Source organism: Octopus bimaculoides, chromosome 4 (assembly GCF_046866305.1).
Source record: "Octopus bimaculoides isolate indiv1 chromosome 4, ASM4686630v1, whole genome shotgun sequence".
Taxonomy (NCBI): Eukaryota; Metazoa; Mollusca; class Cephalopoda; order Octopoda; family Octopodidae; genus Octopus; species Octopus bimaculoides.
Window position 1 is genome coordinate 129710059 of NC_142931.1, and position 20012 is coordinate 129730070.

At 36.5% G+C, this 20012-nt stretch overlaps 1 protein-coding gene across 5 annotated transcripts; it reads right to left on the reverse strand.

Annotated features, from left to right (window-relative positions):
• Positions 1 to 612: 612 nt before the first annotated feature.
• Positions 613 to 19887, reverse strand: LOC106878603 (kelch domain-containing protein 10). Of its 5 annotated transcripts, XM_089351451.1 has the most exons (12): positions 19734 to 19784; positions 19528 to 19581; positions 18005 to 18160; positions 13433 to 13548; positions 11738 to 11822; positions 10542 to 10714; positions 9908 to 10044; positions 6307 to 6391; positions 5590 to 5656; positions 5387 to 5434; positions 3778 to 3914; positions 1074 to 1298 (listed from the first exon to the last, which is right to left on the reverse strand). In XM_089351451.1, exons 3-12 carry the CDS (start codon positions 18060 to 18062, stop codon positions 1083 to 1085), a joined length of 1122 nt encoding a protein of 373 aa, XP_089207577.1. In that variant the 5' UTR covers positions 18063 to 18160; positions 19528 to 19581; positions 19734 to 19784; the 3' UTR covers positions 1074 to 1082. The 5 variants fall into 5 exon arrangements, with proteins under 5 accessions (XP_052823441.1, XP_014783355.1, XP_014783356.1 ...); XM_052967481.2 differs by lacking the exon at positions 19528 to 19581 and having other exon boundaries at positions 613 to 1298; positions 19734 to 19873; XM_014927869.3 differs by lacking the exon at positions 18005 to 18160 and having other exon boundaries at positions 747 to 1298; positions 19734 to 19874.
• Between the last annotated feature and the right edge of the window lie 125 nt (positions 19888 to 20012).

Below are 20012 nucleotides of genomic sequence, written 5' to 3' on the forward strand. Positions count from 1 at the left end.
TTTGCAAACTGAGTAGAATATATTTTATTGAGGAGCTCTAAGATTAAAACATCAATTCACTTTAAAGACAAAAGGATTCATTCCTCTCTACATCGACTTTATTTTCCAAAATCTTCTGTTAGTGCTCTTGATGGACTTATTTTCCTTGCTTCATATCGTTAGAATGTAGGCATCCCTACCCTAAGAAGGATTTTTTAATCTATTAATTGCATACATAGTCTCATTAAAATTTATTAAAATAATTACTATGTTACGTAGGTAAGTCCCGACTGTATGAGTATTTAGTTTGCAGAATGTTTCCTTGAGGTACTTTCCCTCAGATATATCGTGGATATTTTTTTAAAAACTGCTTATCAATTTTTATGAATAAATTTTATTGAAATAGATGTGATATGGAAGATCTAAAGCAACAGCTGGGTGTATAGATCTTAATTTGTATTGTACACATATGTGTAGGATTGTGCAAATATTTCACTTTTATAGAATTCTATTACATTCCAAAATTGTGTGATGGTTAAAAGCAATTTATATAAGTTTTCCACTTTTACCAGATCTGCTTTCTGTATTTCAACAAATAAACTTTCATTTCATAAACCAGTAATATCTGTGTTATTTTTATATTAGAAATATTTATTGACTGTTTTTTTAACTTACTTCTTTTAACCTTTTGACACCAACCTGCCACCACTAACTCTATGATACAAATTTTGCTTTAAAGAGATCTAAATTAAAACCTTCAACCAAAATTTCATGGTAGTTCACATTCCAAATACCAGATTTATGTCAATTTTTATTTTACTAAATTCTTCATTATTTTTGAAATTAACTGAAACAAAGCACTGTATTTCAATAGAAATATGGAAACAAAAGGGTTAAATACTGTTTGCAGCATTAAATACTACCAACAACATTAAGGATTATAATACTTTAAATACTAATATTATAAAAACAACAAAACTAAAAGACAAGAATAAAATGACTAACAAATTTTTTGAAAACAGTTTTAATAATTTGTGAACAGATTCTTCACAAATAATTAATAGTAAATAAATAGCAACAATTAATATCATAAATTTATAAATCTATAGTAGGCAATTAGTCATTCTCTTGATCAGGTGTGAAGGAATACCAATTTCTCGAAGTTCATTTGCTTTCTTCAAGTATAAATGAGAACTATAATGACAAATATATCTCCAACACATTTCTTGTAAGCTTGGTACATCCAGTTGCATTCTAAACAGTGTGTTAACTCTTTGTTCATTTTCAGTAACACCACCAAATAAATACATGCAACCATTCTGAATAAAAAGAGAGCAAAAAAATAAAATTAAATAAAATTAAATAACATATAGGAACAGGAATGGCTGTGGTAAGAAGCTTGCTTCCCAACTACATGGTTATGGGTTCAATCCCACAACATGGCACCTTGGGCAAATGTCATCAACTATAGCCTTAGGCTGACCAAAGCCTTGTGAGTGGATTTGATAGATGAAAACTAAAAGAAGCCTGTAGCATTATATATAAGTGTGTGTGTATTGTGATTGAGGATGTCCCCAATCACTGCCTGACAACTGGTGTTGTATTTACGTCTATGTACCTTAGCAGTTCAGCAAAAGAGACTGGTAGAATAAGTACCTGGCTTTAAAAAGATAAGTACTAGGGTTGATACTTTTGACTAAAAGTACCCAGTACACTCTGTGAAGTGGTTGGCATCAGAAAGGGCATCTAGCTGTGGAAACCATACTGAAACAGACATCAGAGCTTGGTGCAACCCTGTCTCATCAGTTTAAGTTGAAACGTCCAACCCATGCCAGCATGGGAAAAAGGACGTTAACTGATGATGATGGTGATCAAGATGATAAACACCTAGATGGAAAACACATGTGGTTATAAACCGGAGAGAGAACATACATTAGGTTATATCTTATGGGAAGAGAACATAGAAGTTTGATAACCAAAAGGTTACGGTTTCAGTTCAGTTGAGCTTCATTCAGATTCAACTCAAGTAAACTATAACTAGAAGATATAATTGGTTGTGCTGCGCGCGCACACACACACAAAATAGACGGTTGTCTCCCCTTACCAGCGCGCGCGTAAGCACAAATACACACACACTAAATTAAGCTATCAGCACCAGTTGTCTCCCTCACACAGATTAAGATATCACCATCAGTTGCCTAGCTTACATGCACCACATTGATATATAAACCACATAGTTGTCTCCTCAATAAGATGCCACTTCCAGTTGCCTACCGCACATGGATAAAAACCACTGACAGCTTAACGTGAGGAACACAGAGAAAGAAATAGAGGAAACAAGGAATCAGCGACTGCAGGCAGTAGTCATAGCTTTTTGCAGGCTTTCCTAGACTAATGAGTTTGATGCCATTAACGGTACCCTTTACAAATTAATGCCTGCAGGAAAGATGTGAGCCAGAAGGGAATTCTAGAGGGATGAGTGACATTCTGGGAAGAAAGGACTGGATGTAGCAATTGGTGAGAAGCCAGCAAAGTTGGACAGAATGGAGGTGATGAGAGGAAGGGAGACAAATCGGACGGGAGTGCTTGAGTTGCAGTTATATGAACCCAGCTACCCACAAGGAGCAAAGGCCATTACAGTAGCTATAGAAAAAAAACAGAAAGAGTCGACAGCATGCCCATTGGCCATAGACTGGAACAGTTTGTGGGTGGCCTTTTCTGAATGCTGTCTAAGATATTTGCAAGTGCAGCAGCAGCTATTGCTGCTGCCACCACCAATGTCATCATCACCATCATCATCATTTTATGTCTGCTTTCTTTGCTGTTATAGGTAGAACAAGTTTGACAGGATTCAATGTGTTGGAGGACCACACCTTCCTACAATATCTCATTTTGGCCATAGTTCCGATGGCCGGGTGTCCTTCCTTTACAGTGGTTGGTGTTAGGAAGGGTAACACTTTGGGTGCATTTTTTATGGTACCAGCACTACAGTGGTTGCTTTGCCATCAGCAAGACTAAATAACCCTTTCAAGCCTTGTATTGTTAGTGTCTGATTTAATTACCAGACACTTAGAATGTACTGGGTGTTTTTTTTGTGACACTGGGACTGTTGGGAGTGAGGGTGGGAGTCTAGCTTGCAAAACAAGAGTGCTCCCCTTGATGGCAAGGAACAAATTTACTGCAAAAGGATAGCAATGGAGAGAATAATAAAGATAATAATGTTGAGATCAAAAATCAAAAATCAAAATCAAAAGCAAATCAAGATTGAAATCAAAATGGAAATTGTAGTTGTGGCTGATGACAGTGCCATCTGACTAGCACCTGTGCTGGTGGCACATAATAAGCACCATTCAATCGTGGGTCGATGCCAGTGCTGCCTGATAGGCTCCGTGCCCATGGGATGTAAAAAGCACCATCTGAACGTGGTTGATGCCAGTGCCACCTGACTGGCTCCCGTGCCAGTGGCACGTAAAAAGTACCCACTACACTCTTGGAGTAGTTGGCATTAGGAAGGGCATCCAGCTGTAGAAACATTGCCAGATCAGATTGGAGCCTGGTGCAGCCTCCTGGCTTGCCAGTCCTCAGTCAAACCATCCAACCCGTGCCAGCATGGAAAACAGATGTTAAACAATAATGATAATGATGGGGGTAGAGGAGACAGAAGAAGATGGAGGGGAAGAGTAATGTCAGGGGTTAGTGTGAAAGAAAGAGGGGATAATGAGGTGGATTGTAAATAATAGGTTAAAATAATGAGGAGCTATAAACTGAAAGAAAATGGTTAATGAGAAAACTACTTACAGGTGAAACAGCAGATCCATGGAAGTATAAATTCTTAGGCATTTCTCCAACATAAGTCCATCTATGAGATTTTAAAGAGAATCTCCAAACATCTTTGAAAATCATTTTGTTTTTCGTACCTCCACAAATATATACATCTGTAACAATATCAACAAGTGGATGATATTAACTTTATATTATGGAATGATATTACATATTTCATTCCTTTAGAAATACATACAACCAGAACAATAATTACATTATATAATCAATGTGATATTGTTATTTCAATCTTTGAGAAATATAATAGCACTTAGAATAGAATCATAGATAAGAAGTTTAATCCTTTTCTTACTAGAGTGCCGCCTGACAATCAATGCCAGTGCTGACTGACTGGTCCCGCTGGTGGCATGTAAAAAGCATCATTCAAGCATGGTCATTGCCAGTGCGGCCTGACTGGCTGCTGTGCCGGTGGCACGTAAAAAGCACCATCTGAGTGTAGTCGATGCCAGTACCACCTGACTGGCCCTTGTGCTGGTGGCATGTAAAAAGCACCCACTACACTCTTGGAGTGGTTGGCATTAGAAAGGGCATCCAGCTGTAGAAGCCTTGCCAGATCAGATTGGAGCCTGGTGCAGCCTTCTGACTCACCATTCTTCAGTCAAACCGTCCAACCCATGCCAGCATGGAAAGCGGACGTTAAATGATGATGATGATTTCTGTTGAAATATGCTGTCTGTGTTTCAGTTAATTTAAAAAATAATGAAGAATTTAGTAAAACAACTGACATTATTAAGCTACTGTTTGGAAAGTAACAAGAAAGTTTGATGGAAGGTTTTAATTTTGATTAGTTTAACCTTCTAGCATTCAGATCACTCTGTCAAATGTAATGTTTATTTATTTACCTTATGTTAAATTAAACTTTGATATTTCAATGATGTGACTTTATTTTTAGAATAACAGTGTAGGTCATGTGAGAGGCTGGATCTGGCCACAACAAAAAAACAGGTAGGACCAGATATGGCTGGTTTAAATGCTAAAGATTTAAAATGGGAAGTTTCTATCTTGAGTATGCAGGTATTTTCAGAATGGAGTGATGACTGTGCCTTGCTTAGTTAAGGGTTGCCCTTTGGCAAAGTATAGCACCCATTCAGCCACCCTGTCAAGGATACAGTGCAGTCATGGGAATGCAGTATGGCAGATTGTGAAGAGGTAGTGAAAGAGCTCAACTGAGCCAATGGGGCTCAGTTGATACTGAGCGGAGGAATTTTAGAAGATCAATGGTCAGGATTACTCAGCTCTATCAAGAGAGTAAATGCAACGCATCCATAGGGGTAACTTCCATGGTTGTGTAATCAGGTAATGAAAGATTTACTATGACTCAAGCTCCCAGTTCAGATTCATAATAATGGAATTGGATGGCAACAGAAAGTCATGGGAATCCGTGAAAGCAGTGTAACCAAAGCAAGAGTATCATAGAACTAGGTGCAGTCTCAGGTAGGCTGATTTGAAAAGGGTTAAAGCAATGTGTGTATATGGTAGCATACATTGACCATGGGATAATGAACTTAGATCAATAATAACTGACTAACTAATCAAGTGAAGAGAAATAAATTAAAAAGTAGCTTACAATGTTTATAATGAACACAGCCATGGCATTTCCTATCTGATGGTAAATCTGAAATAGAAAATAATATTAGGACAAAGATTTCAAAAGTTACCATTTTGTGGGAAAGGATTTGATCGTAGCAGTGTCAATCTTTAATTTCCAATTAGACTGATATGAGTTAACGAGGAATATCAATTAATGGTGAAGCAAAAATCTATACTGACCATTCTTAATGTCTCTAGAGCTTGTGATGTAAGACCAACAGAATGTGTCAAAGTCTAAAACTGGAATCTGAAACAGACAAAAGACAAAAGGATTAATTAGGGTGCAATGATTCCCCCTTCCCCTACAGACTAACTAATTAATGAAAGATTAAAACAGAATGAATCAATCATCAAGAAGCTAACAGGCGGCGAGCTGGCAGAAACGTTAGCACACCGGGCGAAATGCTTAGTGGTATTTCGTCTGCCGCTACGTTCTGAGTTCAAATTCCGCCGAGGTCAACTTTGCCTTTCATCCTTTCGGGGTCGATAAATTAAGTACCAGTTATGCACTGGGGTCGATGTAATCGACTTAATCCCTTTGTCTGTCCTTGTTTGTCCCCTCTATGTTTAGCCCCTTGTGGGCAATAAAGAAATAAGAAACTGCAGAAATCTATCAAGTGTGTGTATGTGACCATCCCCCACTGCTTGACAACTAGGGCTGGTTTGTTTACATCTCTGTAGTTTAGTGGTTCAGCAAAAGAGACTGACAGAACAAGTACCAGACCAGACCAGACCAGACCAGACTTAAAAAAACCCCAAAAAACCTAAGAACTGGGGTTGATTTGTTTGATTTTAAAAACCCCTCAAGGCAGTGCCTCAGCATGTTCAATGAATGAAAAAAAAAAAAAAAAAGCTGAAATGAACAGGGGAGAAAAATTTATTAATTTTAACTATTACCTTAATCAGATCAAAAACAGAAGAATTGGTACCTCCTCCAAAAATATATAATTTTTTGCCCTCAACTACAGTTTCATGCCGGTATCTACAATGTAAACATGAAAAGATTTTAAAAAAAATATGCACATAAAATTTCATGTTAAAATATTTATGGCATATTTAATTGATTTCAGCTTCTTTATTTCTTCACCAGACAAATGAATTTCATCAAATATAATAATAAAAATAAGTAAGATTCAGTCATTAATATTCAGTAGTAAAACAGTTACAATCAGCGTTATTCTCAGTAAAAAACAGAAGCAATTTAGAAGCAGGCATGGCTGTCTGGTTAAGAAACTTACTTCCCAAACATGTGGTCTCAGGTTCAGTCCTATTGCACAGTACATTGGGTAAGTGTCTGTTACTATAGATCTGGGTCAACCAAAGCATTGTGAGTGGATTTAGCAGACGGAAACTAAGAGAAGCCTATCACATATCATCATTTAACATCCGTTTCCCATGCTGGCATGGGTTGGACGGTTTGATTGAAAACTGGTAAGTTGGTTTCTACAGCTGGATGCTCTTCCAAATGCCAACCACTCCAAGAGTGTAGTAGCTGCTTTTTATGTGCCACCAGCATGGGTGCCAGTTATGAAACACCGGCATTGGTCACGACTGCAATCTCACTTCGCTTGACAGGTCTTCTCAAGCAGAGTATATTGCCAAAGGTCATGGTCACTTGTCACTACCTCTGTGAGGTCCAAAGTTCAAAGGGGTGCTTTTTATGTGCCAGTTACAGGACACTGGCATTGGCCACAATTACGATTTCACTTGGCCTGACAGGTCTTCTCAAGCATGGCATATTGCCAAATATCTTATTTGCTTGTCATTGCCTCTGTGAGGTCCAGTGTTTGAAGGTCATGCTTTACCACTTCGTCCCATGTCTTCCTGGGTCTACCTCTTCCACAGGTTCCCTCCACCGTTAGAGATTGGCACTTCTTTACACAGCTGTCCTCGTCCATATGCATCACATGACCAACTTTTATCTCAATGCTTACATTATTGTGCATGCACACTGACATTGCACATCCAACGAAGCATGCTGGCTTCATTTCTTTCAAGCCTTCGCATGTCCTTGGCGGTTACAGCCCATGTTTCACTGCCATGGAGCATGGCTGTTCGTACACAGGCATCGTACAATCTTCCTTTCACTCTGTGGGAAAGGTCCTTTGTTACCAACGAGGGTAGGAGCTCTCTGAACTTTGCCCAACCTATTCATATTCTAGCAGCTATACTCTCAGAGCATCTACCTCCGCTTCTGACTTGGTTACTTAGGTAACGGAAGCTATCAACTACTTCTAGTTTTCCCACCAGGCATTTGATGGAGTCTATTTTCTGTACATTTTTGGTATTAATTGTACCTGTGCACCTTCCACACACAAAAGCTATTTCCCCTGTTAACCTTCTTCTATTATTGCTGCACCTCTTATGTGTCCATAGCTTACATCAGGTACATCTTAAGGAGTTACTACCTATGCTTTTTCTACAGATCGAGCAGGGACATCGACTTGAAGAGATTTGTGATTTGTCTGCTTTCCTACTTACTAAGACTTTGGGTTTTGCTAGATTTTGTCTGCTCTCCTACTTACTAAGACTTTGGTTTTTGCTGTGGACCCCTGACTAAACAAGCATCACTAATGTTGCTGTGCAAAGAATAAAGGACTGATCATAGTAACTAAGTGCAGTGTTGTGTGAGTGAAATATTGCAGAGGTGATGAAATCCTATTGCAATTTAATGCAAAGTGATAGAACTTTAAACATCATTACTCTAACACAATCTTTTCCACTTACAACTGGAAAAAATGAATGGAAAGAGAATTGGCACAATTGCTAGGGCATCAGTCAAAATACCTTGATGTAGTTGTTTTGATTCTTTACATTCTGAGTTCAAATTTTCATAAGGTCAATTTTGCTTTCCTTCATTCTGGGGTCTATAAAATGAAGTACCAGTCAAGTACTGGGGTCAATATTACTGATCAGCCCTCACTTCTCAAAACTGCTGATTGTGTGTCTAAATTAGAAACAATTATTATTATTGTGGTTGACTGGTAATGCACAAATATGAGCTAAAAGTGCTGCATCTACAAAGATTGCTGGACAGTGAGGCATGGTTGCCATTCGTAAGTCACATTTTTCTACTGCTTATCTTTTGATAGAGCTGCAGTCCTGGGTCATGTGAAAACCAAGCTTGAGTATCTGGCACTAGAATGTAGTTTAGGCACTCACATTTCTCCACCATTTTGGAAATCCAGCTGGTGGTATGTTAACCCTTGAATTGTATAAAGAATCAGTGATGGACAAAATCAACGTTCTTAGGAAAACACTGGACATGCTAAAATCAACTGAACAATCTAATCTGAAGAACTTTCAACTTGAAGACTATAAAGAACTTCTAGAAATCACTAATTTGGCTGTTGAATAGGGGTGACATTACCTGTTCAGGATTAACTCTACAGGTGCAATAGTGTTATCAGCCACACCTGTTTGAGATGCGTATGATGCAAGAAAACAGTTGCATGCACTTTATAAGTGTCCAAATAAGGCAGATTTATGGAGTTATGTTGAGTAGGTGTCGTTATGTGTAGGACATACCTGGCTAGCAGCTGAGTCAAAAATGAAGATCACCTTTCCACTTTCCTTTGATCAGGAAGAGCAGATAGTTTCCTATGATTTGTGACTGTGGCAAAAAACATTGTAAGCAGAGCAAAACTGAAAGGACTGAAGCCTGACATGTTCCTCTTTGACTGAACTGTCACGAACGTTTTCAAGAACCATGTGGAGAAACGTTATGGTGAAGAGAGAGGTACTGCCCTACTGTAAATTTGTTGAAAAGTGGATGACAGTAACAAGTATGGCTCAGGTGAATAAGCTTACTCTCAGCATGTGGCTATAAGCTAGAAAATACAGCTAAGAGAAAGAGCAGTTTATGTTCGGAGTCAGAGTAATCCTAGGTCTGTGGGTCTCTTTGATTGGCCTTAGGTAGCTGTCCTTTCTATGTAAACCTATTATTTCAGTAATTCTTTCCCATTGCAATGACCCTCATCCATTGTCCTTGTTGCATATAGCTAATAAAGAAGTTGTTATTAATTATTATTTCTATAATTATTATTGTTGTTATCATTATCATTTATTGCAAGCTGGCAGAATTGTTACAATGCCAGGCAAAATGCTTAGCGGCATTTTGTCTGTCTTTATCCTTTTAGGGTTGATAAAATAAGTACCAGTTGAGTAATGGAGTTTGTATAATCAACTTACACCCACATCCCCTGGAATTTCTGGTCTTGTGCCAAAATTTGAAACCATTGCTATTATTATTATTATTATTATTATTGCTGTTACTGTCATTGAAAATGATATTTAAGGAGAACTGATGATCAACAACTGAAATTAGTATAATTCGAGAAATGAGTAATTGTAAAGTTAAGCCAACAACATGTTGATAGCCTGGTTAAATCACACACACACACACACACACAAAAGCCATCTAATGAATTTAGCAGTAAAGTAATTGTTCAGTAAAACCAACATAAATACAAAACTGTACAGAAGATCAATATCTAACCTTGGTTCTGGCGGGTTTTTACATTCAATATATTCCCAAGATTTTGTGCTAAGTTCAAGACGGTAAAGATCCAACATGTAAATTGTACCTTCTGTACCGCCACAGATGTATATGTAATTGTCAATTGGATGCATAGTCTGAAAAATAAGACAAACAATTATACACGGTGTCCACAAGGTCTGGGTACATGGAGTAAATAAAATCATAACATAAACAATTAAATATAAGAAATAATAATTTCTTAATGTATTAATCCCCATGCACCCAGACTTTGTGGACACCCTGTATAACACAGATTTGTATAACATGATTGTATAACACAATTACACAATAGAAATACAAAATGCAAGATGAATTTGTCAAGTAGATCATGCTGCCAACTCTTTCCTCCTATCAGATATACAGAAGACAATAACAATATCCCAAACTCAAAATTTCAGAACCTTACAATATCTTTCACTTGTTTTAGTTATTGGACTGTGACCATGTTGGTAAAACAGGTGATGGTTGACAACAAGAACATTCGGCTGTAAAATCCTGCTCTGCAAGTAACTCTCCAACCAAACCCATTCAAGCATGGAAAAATCAGACATTAAACAAATGACCAAACAATGAAATTATACATAAGACTTACATGTCCATATCTCTTTGAAGGGAAATTTGCTGCATCACCATTTAATGGTTGGCAGGGAATAAGTTGCCATTCTTGCTTGAGAAGATCGAGTTGATAAATGTCATTGCTACTGTTCATGCCAAATGGCAGGCCTGATCCACCAAACACAATTATGCAGTTTCCAAGAAGACACACTTAAACGAGAGCAGATTATCATTGGTTAGGGGTGCATTTAGTAAAAGGGTTCATTTAATATAAGAAGATTAACTCATACAATTCATGGATACATACATTTCTACATACACATATGAGTTCAAAAAAGAAAAACAACAACGTGAGGACGTGATACAGATATTGTGTTACTGGACGCTCAGGAAAGTAAAGAAAGAGAATCTGACGTTTCGAGCGGAGCTCTTCGTCAGAAATATAGGAAAGTCCAAAGAAGGGAAGACGGAGGAAGAAAAAATCACCATACATACACACACACAAGTATTTAGTGGTCTTACATAATAGATGCATTTTCAATTATATATTACACAGACCAGAAACTTACATATAAAATGATTTCAAAATATCACTTTTTGTGCCAGTGCTGTGTAAACGCATTTGTGCCGGTGGCATGTTAAAAGCACCCGGTACACTCTGTTAAGTGGTTGGCATTAGGAAGGGCATCCAGTCATAAAAACCATGTCAGAGCAGATTCTGGAGTTTAGTGCAGTCCTCTAGCTTGCAACCTCCAATCAAAACGTCCCACTAATCATGCTAGCATGGAAAACAGATGTTAAATGGTGATGATAATTATATATAATATATATAGTCACTATGTGTTGGTACTCCATCGCTTACGACGTCGAGGGTTCCAGTTGATCCGACCAACAGAACAGCCTGCTCGTGGAATTAACGTGCAAGTGGCTGAGCATTCCACAGACACATGTACCCTTAACGTAATTCTCGGGGATATTCAGCGTGACAAGGCTGACCCTTTGAATTACAGGCACAACAGAAACAGGAAGTAAGAGTGAGAGTAAGTTGTGGCGAAAGAGTACAGCAAGGTTCGCCACCATCCCCTGCCGGAGCCTCGTGGAGCTTTAAGTGTTTTCGCTCAATAAACACTCACAAGCTCAAAGACAAAGCAGTGAAGTTCTTAGGTGATTTTAACTTAGAAACAAATATAAAATAAAGGCAGATGATTCCCAAAATGCTATTGTTTGACTTACTTGAATGAGAAGCAACCTGCGTTGGTGCTGGACCTGTTGTTTTTAACTTTGTCCATACATTTGTTGATATGTTGAAAGACCAAACCTGTGAAAATAGAAAAAAATATTTCAGATGTAGGAAGAAATTATACAAAGTTTTGAAACAGAGAAAAAAAAAAAAACCTTGACTAAAGAGAAGATTTCATAATCTACACCATTAATTACAAAATAAGAATAAAAAGCATAATTTAGATAGAAAAGAAAACTGTATTCTATCTTTTACAAATGATCTGTAGCAAAGGTGGCCATAATGCAGCTCTCAAAGCTATTCATCACCATCATTATCATCAATTAGTATCCACTTAACTATGCTTGCATGAGTCAAATGGAATCTGTTGAAGCAGATTTTTTAAGGTTAGATGTCCCTCCCCTCTTTAACCCTCTCCTATTTCTAAGCAAGGTAATATCTTCCCATAGCTGTTGGAGGGTTAGCAACATGAAGAGCATCTGGCTGCAGAAAATCTACCTCAACAAATTCTGTCAGCAGGACAGTGGACTGAAGCCAGATGCTCTTCATGTTGCCAACCCTAATCTGTTTCCAACAGATAAGGGTTAGCAACACGAAGGGCATCTGTCTGTAGAAAATCTGCCGCAACAAATTCTGTCACCAGGACAGTGGACATTAAAATGATGATAATAATATATGTTTATGTGAACTGAGAGTAAGACATGTTCCACAGTACCCAGAATATGGAGAACAAAAAGAGGCATCTAACTAGATTTTATAATGTAATTTTCTTTTTATCTGTTTCTGCTGTTAGTAATTTAACATATTATATCAAAAATAATTTCCTTCCATTCATATGTAATTTGGCCAATTGAAATTTTCCTTGGTAATATTTCCCTGTGGCTCAACATGTTTCTATGGAAGATAAAAAAATGAAGGACACCACATGTATGATGGTGATGCTCATTTTACAACTATAGCATGTTATCAAGACAAGGTAACACACACATTATATATATATATATAAATATGCATGGTTTTTTATATGCTAGCCACTGATATAATCATTCAATTTTTATATATATATATATATATATATATATATATATATATATATATATATATATATATATATATATATATATATATATATATATATATATATATATATATATATATATATATATATATAGATAGATCGACATAGGCATGGTTGTGCAGTAAGAAGCTTGCTTCCCAACCACATGGTTCTAGGTTCAGTCCCACTGTGTGTCACCATGGGCAAGAGTCTTTTACTATAGCCTTGGGCCAACCAAAGCCTAGTGGATGATCTGTTAGAACAAACTAAGAAAGCCAATATGAGAGTTTCTCTCATGGTATCTACTGCAGTATGATTTGTTCTAACAGAACATCCATGTTTAAGTGGGGATAAATATTACTTCTCAATATATATATATATATATATATATATATATATATATATATATATATATATGTATACACACACAATGGGCTTCTTTCAGTTTTCAGCAACCAAATCCACTCAGAAGGCTTTGATCAGCTCTGAGCTATAATAGAAGCAGTGGGAACAAACCAAAAGTAATGTGGTTGGGAAGCAATCTTCTTAAACACACAATCACACCTACACTCCTTTATTAAATTAAACCATATAAAACAATGATAAATCATTTTACTTGCTTCTATTTTACCTCATTAAACAAGTCTGAGTAGGTTGGGTTAAATCCACCAATAACAAATATGTGGTTGGCTGTAACAATAATTCGGTGTCCACTTCGTTCAATTGGTATATCTGTGTTTTCACAATCTAAACAACAAGATAAATGTTTACAAAATGAAATCATGATTGAAATCATCAGTTTGTAGTTGACTACAAGGAAAATAAATATTTGTATTGATTATTTCACAGTAGAAATTAGTTGTAAAGATTTAACAGAGCTCTACGTTCTGTAAAAGCTAGATACCGATGTTTTGTAAATTCTGTTCTAGTTGAGTATAAAGATGTTAGAAATATAGCAGATACTGCTTGTATGATGGTGACACTCGTTTACAACTAATATGTAATGTCAAGACATGGAAGCACAAAGAAAAACATGCACACACATACATATCCACATAGTCATCTATGAATCTATAAATCAGATAAAATAGGTACTTGTATCAGGTCATGCCATAAGTTCTGTCCGATTTTACTTTTTTTTAAATAGAATGAAATTTAATAGTATTTTAGAATGTCTAATGGAATTAAAAATTATTTTTATGCATTTGTGTACATTTAAACTAATTAAATATTATTTTACAGAATAGAATTAAAATTTCTTTGATTAAAACCCTTTCTAACATGGAAATATCCAAAGAGCATTCGAGGCACATAATGCTTTATGAGTACAAAAAAGGAAACTCTGCAGCCGAAGTGACTCGAAACACACACTCAGTTTATTGGAAAGAATGCTTGAATGAAAGAACTTGCAGAAGATAGTTTGCAAAATTCAGAAGGGGAGATTTCAGCCTTGAAAAGGAAGATCGAACAGGACGTCCAGTTGAGTTTGATGACAAGCTCCTTGAGGCATTACTTGAAGAAAATCCTGCATTATCAGTCGAAGAATTGGCAATAAAGCTTAGTTCAAATCATACAACTGTTCATTGTCATCTTCAACAACTTGGAAAATGGGTGCCCCATGAATTGTTCGAAAGCAACTGCAAATCCCGGGTTGATATCTGCTCTTCTCTCCATTCTCGTGAACTCATTTCACCCTTTTTGGATAGACTTGTGACTGGTGACGAAAAATGGATCTTCTATCGAAATGTTAAATGTCATAAACAGTGGCTTGATAAAATGGAAAAAGCTCAACCACAATCGAGAAGGGAATTTCATGGGAAAAAGGTTCTCTCTATCTGGTGGGATTTCAAAGAATAATTAACTTTGAATTGTTACCACCTAATGCAACAATCAATGCTCAAGTCTACTGTCAGCAATTAGAGCATTTGAACAAAGCTTTGAAGAAAAAAAGACCCACTTTAGAGAATCGAAAAGGAGTGATGTTTCATCAGGACAATGCATGACCCCACACTGCAAAGATCACATCACAGGAGATTGAAGAGCTTGGTTGGGAAAAAATTCCTCATCTACCTTATTCTCCTGACCTTGCTCCTTCAGACTACCATTTGTTTCGTAGTTTACAGAATCATTTGGGGGACATAAATTTCACAAGTCAGGAAGAGGTCGAAACTGACATTTTAGAGTTCTTCGCTTTGAAACCAAAATAGTTTTACATTGGTGGGATTAAAAAGCTTGAAAATAGATGGAAGGAAGTCATAGATAATCAGGGAAAGTACATTGATGATTAAATATCAATTAAATATAACATTTGATCACTTGTTTTCTTTATTCAAAATTCGGACAGAACTTATGGGATGACCTGATATATTTGTCAACAGAATGGGTGTATTGAAGTGATGGATCTATACTACTGTATTCTTTGATGCATGCATGTTCACTCCCCAACCATGTAGTTGGGATCAGCCTTACTACGTGGTGCCTTGGGCTGGTGTCTTCTATGATAGCCTCAGATATATCAAACCCTTATCAGTAGATTTGGTAGACAGAAACTATAATATACCAACTCTGTTGACAAATATACATATATCTATTTGTATGTATGAATGCTTACATACCTATACCCACACATTGGACTTCTTTTAGTTTCTGTCTACCAAATCCACTCATAAGGCTTTGATATATCTGGGGCTATAGTATAAGACCCTAGCCCAAGGTGCCACACAGTAGGACTGAACCCAGCTACATGGTTGGGAAGTGAACATCTTTACCTAAAATCTAAATTTCATGCATACAAAACTCCAGGTGAAGATTTATCTCCATTTCTAACAGATACAGTGACCCTGCAGAAGATACTTTGGCAGCTGTGATGAGATTGTTGTTAGTTATTAGGACTGTTTAGTCCCAGGACAACAGTGAACCAGTAGGCCTATAATAGTTGTGTCTAGTTTAGGCACAAGGCCAGCAATCTTTTTGAGGAAGGGTTTAGTTGATACTATCAACTTCAGTACTTGAATAGTGCTGTATTTTATTGACCCTAGAGGGTTGAAAAGACAATGTTGGCTTTCATGGGATTTGAACTCATGATATCAAGAGTCAGAATACTGCAAGGCATTTTATTCACCGTTCTAACGATTCTGCCAGATTATCCTTTCTTTTAAATTTTCTATGTCCATTCTGCTATTTATCTTTTTATTTTTCAGTAAATCATACCATATTGAAATATATCTGTTGTGTCTTAAAATAATGTTGGTTTTTCAATATTTCTATAATTCATAAAAGTTCTTAATATTATTCATTTGAAGGCGGTGCGCTGGTAGAATTGTTAGCACGCCAGGTAAAATGCTTTGTTGCATTTTGTTTGCCCTTAAGTTCTGAGTTCAAATTCCGCTGTGGTTGACTTCGCGTTTCATCCTTCTGAGCTTGATAAAATAAGCACCAGCTGAACACTGGGGACGATGTAATCAACTAATTCCTCCCCCCAAAATCGCTGACCTGGTGCCAAAATTGAAACCAACATTATTCATTTTATTTATACAGATAAACCAAATAATTATAGAACTTTTATATAATTATATATTTATTTGGTTTACTTGTATAAATAAAGCTTACAAAATAGTTAATAAAATTACAAAATATATATATATATATATATTCATTTTACAATTTCCGCTAAGGTTGACTTTGCTTTTCATCCCTCTCAGGATCGATAAAATAAGGGTAAATTTCCCGTTTTCCGGACCAAAAGAAGTTTTTTTGTGGCATATAAAGGGGTCACCGTAATTCATTCAATGAAAAAAAAAAAATTCTAATGATTCTGGGATGGGGGGGGGGGGTCGATTCCCCACCCCACTTTTTTCCTGAACAAAAATAAGGAGTTTGCAGCACATTAGGAGGTCAGGGTTTTTGATTCCATGCAAAAAATCCGAGATTTTTTTTTCTTAGTGAAACACGAGTGGATGTACTTCCCAAAATGAGTACCAGTTGAACACTGGAGTCGATATAATCGACTTACCTCCCCTCCGAAATTGCTGGCCTTGTGCCAAAACTTGAAACCAACATTATTTAATTTGAAAGTGTAACATATTGATGACAACAGCACACACAGACAAATACACATATTTATCGTTAACTGTTGTTATTTACTACTACTGGCATAGGGTAAATTTTGATACTTTGACCCGCGCGATTTTCACTTAAATAAAAAAAAAAAAACTCGGATTTTTTGCGTGGAATCAAGTACCCTGACCTCCTAATATGCTGCAAACTCCTATTTTTTGTTCGGAAAAAAAAAAGGGGGGAACAGAACTCCCCCACATCCAGGAATCATTGGATTTTTTTTTTATTTCGTTGAATGCATTCATGTGACATCCTAATATGCTACAAAACCCATTTTTGAGTCAAGAAAACGGGGTAGAGTGAGGTGGAAGCCTCGTAAATACTCCCCCCCTCCCACTGATCTTTTCACCTGCACGATTTTCAAAAAAAAAAAACTTGGATTTTTTGCATGGAATCAAGTACCCTGACTTCATGTTGCAATCCCTTTATTTTTACTCGGAAAAAAAGGGGTGGGGGGTGGGAAGCTGGACCCCTCCCCACATCCCGAAATCATTGGAAATTTTTTTTTTTGTTGACTGAATTCCGATGACCCCCTAATATGCTACAAAACCCTTTTTTGGGTCCGGAAGACGGAGTGGGGTGGAACCCTCGGAAATTTCACCTCCATCCCCATTTTCAAATATTTTTTGCTATTTCTTTCTTTAACCATAATTTTAGATAACATTTTGCAGAAATACGTTTTCGAGAGAGTGTCGATTACATTAGATTGAAAATTCAACGAAGTTTGAAATGAATAAGTGAAGATGCAGATGTTATATAGAAGTTACTGGTAACGAAGTGTGGAGAGGTAGATGATAAATTCATCTTAAAAAAACACGTTTTTGTATATTCGGAATCTACATGATATAACAAATATTCGTTGGAAATTTCATTAAAAAATATCCGTTTTTCTGCAAGTTATGATCATCCAAAGTCGGGGTGAGGTATGACATGGGGGAGATTTGTGTCTTAAAAAAAAGACGAGATGGTCGTAGTCAACACGCTTTTTAAAGACGGGATGGTCACAATTGCAACACTTTTAAAAAACGGGATGATCACGGTTGCAATGCTTTTAAAAGACAAAACGGTCACGGTTTAGAATACTTACGCATGTTTTCGCGCGTCCAAAAAGATTTGTTTGCAAACATGCACACAGATCCACGCATGCGCAAGAACCAATTCAATACTGGAAATGTTTCTATTTCAATGCCCACGACTTCAGGTACACTCACCTCTTACACAGTGTAACGAGGGTTCGGGTTTTCTGTTTTAAATATCAAAGATTCAGAATCTTTTTTATGTCTGTTACATTTAAAAAGTTTTGAACATTTTTTCATAAGATTAAGGTTTCGGGGGAGGGGGCGAAAGTAAAGAATACGTACACCCAGCATTTAAGGTTAGGAAATAGCCAGCTGGAGGAGATGTTCTCCTGGGGCTAAAAGCAACAGTAACATTCACCCTTAGGGTTTAGCCGCATCTAAGTGGTAAATATACTTCACGTAATAGGGTTTTTGTTACGTCGAAAACGGGCAGTGTACGTATTCTTTATCTCCTCCGGTTTCGGCATTTACAGCTGTAATATTTTTTATATTTCGTAATCATAAGTTAAAATTTTCAGTAAATGAAATAGATTAATACTCATATGTACCTCAAATGCAAGCGAAAAAGAAAAAATATACTGGAGATGTAAATCCGTTAACCCTCCAAAATTTTCTTTTTTTTCTTAATTAAAACAAAAACTTTTGGAAGATTCTAAATCTTCGATATTTAAAAGCACAATAACCGAAGACCGTCGTCTTAAAAGGCAAAATAAAGAAGAAAAGATAAAGGTTAAAGAAAAACTCCACACGGAAACGAATAAGCCCTTTTTATTTCCTGCTTATTTTTTTTATAGGGGCGCAGAATTGTTATGGTGTGTGTGTATATATATATATATATATATATATATATATATATATATATATATATACCATTTGTTACGGGAACTTTCAGCAAGAAATATACAAATTCTTACAGTATTGTGGTCAATGTGTCCTTCCTTTTTTTAAGACGGTGGGTTGTAATTTGAGGGAGAGTTGATTGCTGTTTCTAGCAAGTAGAGTGACCGCATAGAGGCTATGTAGCTCCACGAATGGGAGCGTAATGGGAAGATTTTAAAATGCAACATTGCAAAAATGTGAATTAGATGTAAAACGAAAAGTGAACTTTTAAGCGAGATGCAAATCTAAAGTAGCATCTGAATTTGTATATGGTGAGAAAGAAGAAAGAATTCTAACATTTCAGGCATGGTTGGCTGTTTAGAAGTCTCCTTTTGTCTAAACAACTTACTAACAACTCTGTACTACGATATTGTTCACACCCAAGCATGGAAAAACTGCAGTTCAAGACAAACGAAGAAGCCTCCATACAATCATTTGACCTGCTAGAAATAGCAGGCAAATGACACTACACTGTCTTTAAAAAGACACATTGAATGATGTGGACCTAGGCGCATTGTATCCAGGGAAAGTACGGATAAACAGCAGAAATGACCAGGCTTAACGTAAATATTAAACAACAACTATGCAGGGGCATCCTTTCAATTGATCCTACCAGAGTACTAGAATTAATTAAAGCCGTAAATTCACAAACCTATCTTCAAGTATTGCAGACAGTATCTTCCAGCTGATGGACACATCTTGGAAACTAAAATGTCATAAAACATAGTGAGTAGCTGGGTCGAGAGAATACAGTTCATAATGTAGTTTCTCTTAATGTTTAAATAAATATCTTCATGTTAGTGGATCTACGACAAAATACGTTTTCCCTTAACGAAGAATTTTTTTTATAAACCTTACCATTATTCTGTCGAGGAATTATTGTCTGGACTTTTAGCAACGACATTGGACTGCTTCCCTCTGCCATGACTTCGGGGCTCGGTTAAGAGCGGTGGAGATAAATATTCCTTCCATTAAATCAAAATTCTACGGAATAACAAGATGATTAATAAATGTGTTTTATTACTTTTCTATAAAGATGAAATTAAATAATAAGACAAATAATATTTTAGTGATCAATTTATTCATATCAGTATTTTAATATGTAAATGTTTATCGTTATTAGATGTTAGTTTTTGG